The sequence below is a fragment of the Morone saxatilis genome, unplaced genomic scaffold, assembly GCF_004916995.1.
Source record: "Morone saxatilis isolate NCDOM2014 unplaced genomic scaffold, NCSU_SB_2.0 Contig1, whole genome shotgun sequence".
NCBI lineage: Eukaryota > Metazoa > Chordata > Actinopteri > Moronidae > Morone > Morone saxatilis.
This window is the reverse complement of record NW_023339651.1, coordinates 9,566,777-9,575,988: the sequence shown is the minus strand read 5'-3', so window position 1 is coordinate 9,575,988 and position 9,212 is coordinate 9,566,777. Positions and strand designations below refer to the sequence as shown.

Sequence of the window (9,212 nt, the reverse complement as noted above, 5' to 3'; positions counted from 1 at the left end):
TCAACAAAGAATTAGTAACTAGTTTGAAACTTTTAGGAGTCTTTTCCACCTTTTAATTCATCTTTGCTGCCCTGTCAGTTTATGTCAGATTCCTCAATGTTTTTCTGTTGCCTCCACCTCTTTATCTTCTCCTCCTCCTCATCTTCTTTCTCCACTTCCTTCCTCTTCTCTTTTCAGATCTTCTGGAGTTTGAGTCGTATCTCTGTGCTGTCCTGTCTACCTTACACTGTGTCCAGTCCGCTCTGAGGAGACAAAACAAAGATTTTCCACTAACGAGCCCTCAGACCTGTTCTGTTTACTTTTTTTCTGATTTCATTGCTGTTCTCCTCCTGGAAAGTCAAATTATCAATTTTTTTTAACTGCGGTATTGAAGCTTGAGGCCCCTTTCCCACCAGATCTACACGGCTGTCAGGGATTGTCTGGTTACAAAAGTCCAAGTAGACGTTGTCGATATCGCCTCTGTTTTTGTTTTTCCCCCAGGACGCACACACAGAGCCCTTAACTGAAGTGTGTTTTCAGTTTTTCCTTTGACTGGTTACAGCTGTTCTTCTGCCATATCGACTGTTATTATGCTTTTTACCCCTTTAAATGATTTCATGGAAGAAGGCAATGTACTTCTACTAGGCTGGACATTTTTGGGAAGCCTTCTGTTATTACACAGTTAACATATTTAACCTCACGGAGAACACAACCACCTCCTTTCAGTGGTGTGACTTTAACTGCAATAGAAGTGTATAAATATCACCAAATAGTGAATGTTGACATTTTATCTGTCTAGATGAGGGTTATTTTTATGTCTTAGGCCTTTACATTCCACAGTAATAGCCATACTCTCTCCTTGTATGCTGCGTTTCATTATAAAACAGTAGTCCATCCTAAATCAATGCTTCTACATAATATGCATAAATGTATGAATGTATAGTTCAGGCCTGCGAGGAAGCTAGTTGTGTCTCTCCTTTCCTGCAGCCATGCCGGATAGACAGTTGCACATGTACACACCGAATGTTTTACCCCCACTGTATGATATGTAATCCATATAACAACCAATATGCATACAAGTATGCTAAACATGGGTGCTGATGTACATAGTGTATCATAAGGTTGACCCGTTTAGACAGCAGTGACTCACTGCCGCTCTGAACTGAAGCACAAGTCTGGAGAGAGAAGACTCTTCCTGCCTCTCAGCCTAAAACTGCTCATTTTGAAGATTTATCTAGCAAGAGAGGATTCAAATCTTTGCAGTTTGTACGATTCAGGGAAGTCTGAGCTCCTCTTGTTGTGAGTGTTGTATGTTTCGTACATGCCTCGGAGAGATTTACAAATTTCAAGCTGCAAAATTATGACCTAGATCACAGTTTCCAAGTGCAGATTTAACAGAGGATCTCACTCGTATAGTATATAAATTATAATTTCTATGTGCTCAGTCAAGCTGAGGTAATAAAGCAAAACATTTGATTGCTTTATAATATGCTTTATCTCAAAATGGCTCCAAGATAATTTAATTCTAACTGATCAGATCCATATAATAAGCAATAAATAATATATAATTACAAAAGTTAAAACAAACATTACAACATGTATTGTGAGGGGAAAAAAAGTCAAATTCTGCGACTTTTATGTGCATCACTCTCCATTTATCCTCTCTGGACATCAGTCTTCAATCAGGTTTAAAAGTTATCCTCCTGTGGTTGTTAGTTATATAGAAAGACTGCTGGAGAAGCTTCGTTTCATCAATAATAATGACAATCTGTGCAGTAGCACGGGTGCCAGAAGAGATAGTCCAAGTTACACTGCCAGCCAACCTACAGTAGCATTAACGAAATATGTTGACATTTTGAGTGGAAGTCAGATTGATCAATAAAAAGGCCAAATGACATTCCTAATTGACAGAAATTAGCAGTTAGTCATAGAAACAGTTTTTTTTAAGACAAGCTGCTAACTTTATTCAGGTGAGGTTAATAATTTCTCAGAATTTGTCAACACAGACTAAATTTAAAATGTCAATGCATCCCTGTAAACATACTTGAACTCTTTATTCCATATACACACTGTATAAAATCTAATACTCAAGGACAGACTTGGCCGAAAGCTCAGGTCACACTGTGTTTACCGCCACTGTTTGTGATCACACGTCGTAGTTTGATTCATCAAAGGATCTTGGCGCCATTCGTCAGCATTGTTTAGTCTTACAGGAAGGTAACCAGTATTAGCTTTCAATGTAAATACTCATATTACTGTATATTACAAATAAATATTAAAACATATCTGAATAACTTACTGTGTGTTCCATTGGATGTGTGTGTGTTGTGTAAGTAGTAGTTCTCTCCTCTTTCTGGTAGTTCAGCTTATAATTTGATTTCTGGGTAGCACTTAAGCATTTGTATATACAGTGTATCATCAGGAGAATGAAAGAACAAAAGTCTGATTGGCTTTAGTAGTAGCTGCATGTGAAACGATTAGTCACTACATGTAGCGCCACCATGAGGTTGATATTTGTGCTTTTTAGTGAAATTATAATTGAATTGTGTCTCTATGAAATGTGGTACAGATATCCCTGAGAGGTCCATTAAGATAAAACATGTCACACAACTCTTCTCCAGTGCGTCCTGCTTTATTCACCAATGCCAAAACCTGAGGGGGTTTCCTCACATACAACACATTGATCTGTCGTGATCAATATGTCACCATTGATACATTGTGTACAAACCTTTAGTCAACTTTTTTTCTTTAAAAATACTACTAACAAAATCTCCTTGTCCTTTTTTTTATACAAAAAGCCCTAAAAAAATCTAACACAACAATCAACTTTTCACATTATTCTCTAACAAATAGGCTACACTTTTTAATCCATAGCACCCAAAGGATGAAATATAAAAACTCTGATCCCCTAATTTTTCATCTAGGCCATGAATAGCCAATATTTTGAATTAAATAGCCAAACATCTGCAATGCTTCAGATGTACTGTGTGTTTAGAGCTAATTAGCTATTGCTTACTTTGGCTAAGTGCAGCCTGACAAAGCTGTTAGCATCGACTCATAAGATTTGTTTTCATAATGTTCATCGATATATAGGGTATATCTAAGAATCAGTGCTACTATAATAACAGATATAAAGTACAGTAGTGGTTATCAGTATAAACCTGTGGTGGTGAAGAGTTAACTTGAAACCTGCATGTATTTTGTCCTACTTTGATTTGTAAATATTTTTAAATATTTGCAGGAAGCCAGTGATGCTCCTGCGTGTTTGTTGAGGACTGAATGAGATCTGTGTATCTGTACCCCTTACATAACAGCAGGTCTGAGCACAGACAACATTTCTCTGTCAATCAATACAATCCAACCTTTTATGCACTTGTTTTGTTAATATAAGTACAAAGAAGAAGTTTTCCATACAAAAGTATTAATCATAGCAGTTCGGGGGGTTAAACATACTTTTTAATAAAGTAATATACCTTATGTAACAATTAACAGCTGAAAGATAAAGACTAGTAAATACAGTGAGTGCTTTATGTAGTTGTTAACTTTGTCATTAAGCTAAGTCATGAATCAATGCTTAGACCTTTAAGTAGGCTAAATGCACATTGTGATATTCATCATTTACTGTAATATACAGTATTTTACTCAATCTAGACGTTAAATGTTGACTCTAGTTTGAAGAGGAAAGTGAAATGAGTTATTGACCTTCTTTTATTTCTTAAAAACAGAGTAGATTAATATAAACAATTCAATTCAATTCAATTCAATTCAATTTAAACAAGGATAATAAACCACACTGTGTGTAAAACTTAAATGTGAAACACCTTTTTATCTGACTACTGACTCTAAAATTACTGACTATAAATGACATATTCAGATCTACTGCTGTGTAAAATCCTCACTTTCGGCTCTCTTCAGACTCCCCAGTGTCTCCTTTGCCCTTCGGCTGCCTCCAGTCAGCATAGATGGACTCCTCGTAGTCTCCCATCCCTTCAAACTCCACATCGGGAGACTCGGAGGCCAAAAGTGCAGCTTCCTCTGGTCCAAGAAAATCCTCAAATAATAAAACAATTATTTTTGACGACATTTAGAGGTATTTTTTAAACCCATAAATGTTTAATACAGATTGCATCACACTCTGTAGATGACTACATAAGGAACTAGAAATCAATATTTTTAAAGGATTTCTCTTGATAACATTTAAGTTTTCTATATTCCAACATTTAACAAACAAGCCTTTTGTTTTCACGTCACTGAGGAGCGACTGGAAGTAATTCTGTCCTAAATAGCTTCAACGTTTCTTCTTCCTGATGTTTTGGAAAACCACATGTGCTTGTTTAGAAAAATAACTACAATTCAAAATGTCTTTTAATCTCACCTCATCGTCCAACTCAGAGTACTTCTCTGCTAATGTCAGCATCTGCTTTTGAGCGAGCGTCTGGTTATAGTGTTTGAGAGCCTCCTGTGTAAATAGAAACAGATCAACAACACACGACAGGAGTGTGAGAAGAACAAACTAATTCTCTGCACCCGTCCTAGTTTCTGCTTCAGATCAGCTGAGAACCAAGTGGTTGGTTAGTGGCTTCCAGCAGACACAGTATATCCAATGATTACTGATGGACTCCCAACAACAATTAGGTTGAACTGCTTATTTCTCCTTTAACTCTACAGTATACATTTGTATTTCTGACATTTTCATGCTTGTTTTGGCATCTGTTTATGCATTTATGTGTACTTTCAGACAGTTGAGACAGATTACAGATTTGATAGTGATATCTGGTTTCCCTCTCACCATCCTGGGTGTGAAGTGTTCGGGCTGAAGGCCCCACTGTTCACTGTAGGCTTTATAATACACCAGATTCTGCTTCATGACCTGGTCTTCGGGTTCAAACAGGAAGTAGCTGTATGCACAGGGCACCGCGCTGCGGCCCTCGTTCACTGGTCAGAGAGAAAAACAGCAGATACACAGATAAGTCTTGTTGAGGAATATTATTCAGTGATGGTAAGCTCAGTTGGCGACAGTAAACTTACACTTGTAATAGGCGTATTGGAGGTAGTGGTAAATAGTGGCCACAAATTTCTCCACAAAATATCCCCCAACATTAGGCATCAAGTGTTCTTCACACTTCAGCTTACACTGTAATACGTCAGTGTAGACATCTGTGGAAAAGCAGAGGAGAGATTATTAAGACTCTTTTGTGTTTTCAGTTTCTCCTACATGCTTGGAAAGACAGAGGAGGGTGAGGTGAGGGGGTTGTAATCTGCAACTACACTACTAGATGCCACTAAGTCCTACGCTCTGGTCTTCAAGTAAAAGTACAGTTATATTATTGTAAAAGTACTCCATTACAAGTAAATGTTCAAAACCATCCAAAATGTCAACACCTTTCTGAAAACAGTCACCAATTCCTTTCTTTTAGGTGGTTATACACTAATGAAAACATCTGACAATAGATCATCCTACATGTTACACACTGGACCTTTGAAGCCTGTTTTTATGTGTGATGCTCAGTAGTAGTAATGTTATCTGTTCATGTCAGCCATTTTTAAATACTAACCTGCCACGACTGCATAGAAGTCACTGTCTGGTGAAAGTTGAACGATCCCTTCACAGTCTGCCAGACAGAGGTCGTACTCATGCAGATACAGCCTCAGAGTTTCCTCCATGTGTTCAACACTGCCGCTGTAGTCACCTAAATTGATGAGATTCACTCCTCTTAGGAAGGAGGGCTGGAGAGGAAATGATTGATACTCAGGAAACAGCTGGCAGGAGAGCAAGAGTCTCATGGGAACAGTTCTTTTCAGTCTTTCATTACTCAAGCAGTGGTGCACCCTGAATGCTTTGTTGTACAGCTTTTTAATGATTGACAACAAATGAATTTAAAATGTCTGTACAGTTGAAAACGCTGTGATCTAGAGAGAGAGTGGGATGTTTTTTGCACTTTAATGTGTAGATACTTTTGGTACTATTTAATTCCACTTTTTCACTTCAGAAACTGATTTGGATTTGATTTTTATTGTTGCTGTTGATGTTGTATTTAACTGTAACTCTAATACGCTGTGTATACTATACAGATATGGTTTATAAAGGACAGAGACTAGCGTGTACTCACCTCATATGGTTGTTCTTCGTGGTCTGTGAGGTAGCCGCTCAGGTTGTATTGGCTCTTGTACTCCTCCATCAGTAGACGCATCTCCTGGTCCTTAGGATTCTTCTGGAGGAAGGTGTAGGCACATGGGATAGCCCTCTGCAGGTCATTCAACTGGGGGGGTTGTGGCGGGGGGGGGGGGGGGGGGGGATACTGAATTACCTCAGCTGTTGTTAGGAAGATGGTTGATTAGTGTTGCAGATTTTAGCAAAAAAAAACATTTTCTATTTGTTAATGGTTATTTTGCCTTTGTATCAGGTATCTCCAAGTCACAACTGAGGATGCAGTCTTCCACCTTTGCCTAGATTTTATTTTCTTGTTTCATTTATAAATGTTATCCCTATTTATTCTATTGATCTCCAGCTAGCTGAATTTTAATGAAACTGTACCATTGCTCATTTCCAAAAACCCCTGGCATCCCAGAACCACACTTTCAAATCCACTTGTTTAATGGATCAACTCAGATCTCAATAAAGACATGTTAGAGTAAATGTCTATACGTTGACCTACTGGTGCTAAGAGGATGTCTATAAGCCCGTTTAAAGTTGAACATGTTTGATTGGTAATAATGAAATCATTGACCCTGACCCACAGTGTCTCACCCTGGAGTGCGCAAAGTGCAGATATCTGTACGGAGATCTTCTTCTGAAGTCCTCCAGGATCTCTCTGCCGGGGGGAGGCAGCTGCAGCGCGGGGAAATGCGCCCTGCACTTCTTCTGACAGGACGCCCTCATCATAACGAGCCAGTAGACGCGGAGGTCCCGGCTTCCTGTGAAGGACGGTTCTTCATGTTTGCTACTGTTACAGAGCAGCACGCAGTATCTCACGCTGTCTTTAAGAAGCCGGTGCAAACGCAGACTCAGTTCCAAGTATTTGATCGATTCCGTCCACTTCTCTGCTGCGTAATGGTCCAAAGCCAATCCATACGCAGTGTTGAGGGGCATGAGCTCCTCTTTGGGGACATTTTTGAATTTGTAGTTTTCATATTGTGCTGCTGTCATAAAAACAGAGGTCAAACAAAGCAGCGCCAACAACGCGTCTCCTTTTGCGCAAAATACAACCATGATAAGATGTTATCCAACATATTAGTTCGCTTCTTCTGTCGTCTGCTGCTGCTAACTTTCTGTGTCTGTGTGAGGGTCTGCTGAAGTGCTTAGGGGTCTGTGGGAATTCTGGGATTGGGCCTTTCAGAGGTTAATGTCTCGGGTTTCTCAGTGCAGGCCTACAGCTGTCACATGCGTTTCCTTATTTGGCACAAGAATAATAGTCGTGCGTAAAAGTTACTGCGTGTGCGTATCCGGTTTGTTTTGGTGTTGTTCGTTGCTCACACGTGAATAAATAAAATGAGATAGATAAAAACTGCATGACAAAGGAAATTCTTTGGGGTTTTAGGATATAATATTTATGTGGCCTGTGGGGTAAAGTTGCGGATCAGAAGCTTTATTTTATTTTCGACAGCAGAGGTTTTGCCCAGAACAGTTTGGGACAATTTGACCTAGTTGTTCTCTTAGTCATACTGAGGTGCCCTAAGGACATTGGGCAGGAAAACGAATTCCTTCCCAGACTAGACCTGGCACGTTTATCCTCTTTGGACGTTACGTCGCCTATTTTCACAGCATTAATGAAAAAGCTGAAACTTTGGGGGCTCTCGGGCCACTTTACGGCTCTGAGACGCTGATCCAGAGAGGCGGACCTCTCTGCGGTCTGCAGCTGTACAGCGGTGATGAAGAGTCAAAGCAAACAGAACAACAGGCGACTTTTCTTTCAAAATAAAAGCGGAAATTGCCCATTTTAAAAAGGAAAAAACAAAAACAAACTCCAGTACTGTCTCGCTCATTTTATTCCTAAAGTGGGAGAATATTGAAGTTATATCATACCTTCTTTAATTCCCTTTATTCGTGTAGTTGCAGCTACAAAACCTCCCATCTAGTTTGATGTTCTTTTATTTTTTAAAGGAAGTACTAAGTGATCTTTTCTCATTGTGGTTAACTTGCCATGGGGCGCTTCCCCCCTCCCAACTCCGACATTCCTTCCCTCTGGTAAAAACTGTGCACAGCAACCTGGAGATTGTCCACGTTTACAGCATTCACTCCGCTGCCCTGCTCCACATCTGCAGCCTCGGCCCTCTGCACAAATTGCGCACACGATCGTAGGCCTCAAATTTACCCATTTTCCGGCGTTTTTCTTTTAAATTATTGTTTTGAATCCCTTTAAGTTATTTGACGTGATTCTGCAAATATGTTTTCCTGCTGCATTGTCGTTTTCCTCCTCACTGCGTGGTCTTCCGTGGAGTGTAACCCCAGTCCAGTGTTAGGAGATGTAGTCGTGGACAGATACTCCATCCCCGAAGTCTGCGCCAGAGAATCGAAAACTGGAGATTACGTTCGCTATCACTATAACGCAACATTTATCGACGGGAAAACATTTGATTCGAGGTAAGTTCGTCCGCATTATGCGAACTTTTCTGAATGCATTTATTTTAAGTTTTGTGTCTTTGCTTTTAAAGTTGGTCATTATTCTGCAGAGGCCATGAAATCGGATGTTTGGTTAAGCTTTAGAAGCAGTGTCATTTCAGAAAAGTAAAAAGAAAAAAACTAAGATCTATATGTTGAAATAAGTTTGCAATAGTCTTATAATAAACATCTAGATGCATGTCCTAAAGATGCAGTCATTCTTTCTCCAGAGTTTACGTCCTTTTGTCTGTTTTCAACTTTTTGCTTCCTTCACACAGTCATGAGAGAGGAGACGCCAAGGTGGGCCTGCTGGGGGAGGGCCGCCTCCTCCCTGGCATCGACAAAGGTCTGCAGGGCATGTGTGTGAATGAGCGCAGAAAGATCACGGTCCCACCTCACCTGGCCTATGGGGACGCCGGTGCAGGTAAATGGAAATCTCTTAAAATTCTTTGAAAGACCTTTAAAAAATGAAGACCCATGAATGAGATGTTTTAGTTTCTGGTAGATTTTCCAGAGTAATCAGGAGTTAACAGCTGAGATTTCAGGTTGGCCCCAGACCCAAGGGGGGAAGGTTTTATCGTGTCTATGTGGCACTTACTTTGTGGTTATTTGTTTAAAGGACCAGTGTGAAGGA

General features: G+C 39.8%; 2 protein-coding genes across 2 annotated transcripts in view; one reads left to right on the top strand and one right to left on the bottom strand.

The window, feature by feature from the left end:
* Positions 1–3,417: 3,417 nt before the first annotated feature.
* LOC118327865 (endoplasmic reticulum protein SC65-like) lies at positions 3,418–7,535 on the bottom strand. The gene is made up of 7 exons (XM_035661360.1): positions 6,728–7,535; positions 6,090–6,239; positions 5,535–5,706; positions 5,008–5,136; positions 4,769–4,914; positions 4,355–4,438; positions 3,418–4,030 (listed from the first exon to the last, which is right to left on the bottom strand). The coding sequence occupies exons 1-7, from the start codon at positions 7,187–7,189 to the stop codon at positions 3,875–3,877; spliced, it is 1,299 nt and encodes a 432-aa protein (XP_035517253.1). The 5' UTR covers positions 7,190–7,535; the 3' UTR covers positions 3,418–3,874.
* Positions 7,536–8,169: 634 nt separating this feature from the next.
* Positions 8,170–9,212, top strand: part of fkbp10b (FKBP prolyl isomerase 10b) — a 6,681-nt gene continuing 5,638 nt past the window's right edge. Inside the window, exons 1-2 of the mRNA XM_035661348.1 lie at positions 8,170–8,560; positions 8,857–9,002. Of these exons, the coding sequence (XP_035517241.1) occupies positions 8,364–8,560; positions 8,857–9,002 (343 nt within the window). The 5' untranslated portion in view covers positions 8,170–8,363. The remainder of the gene's footprint in view (positions 8,561–8,856; positions 9,003–9,212) is intronic.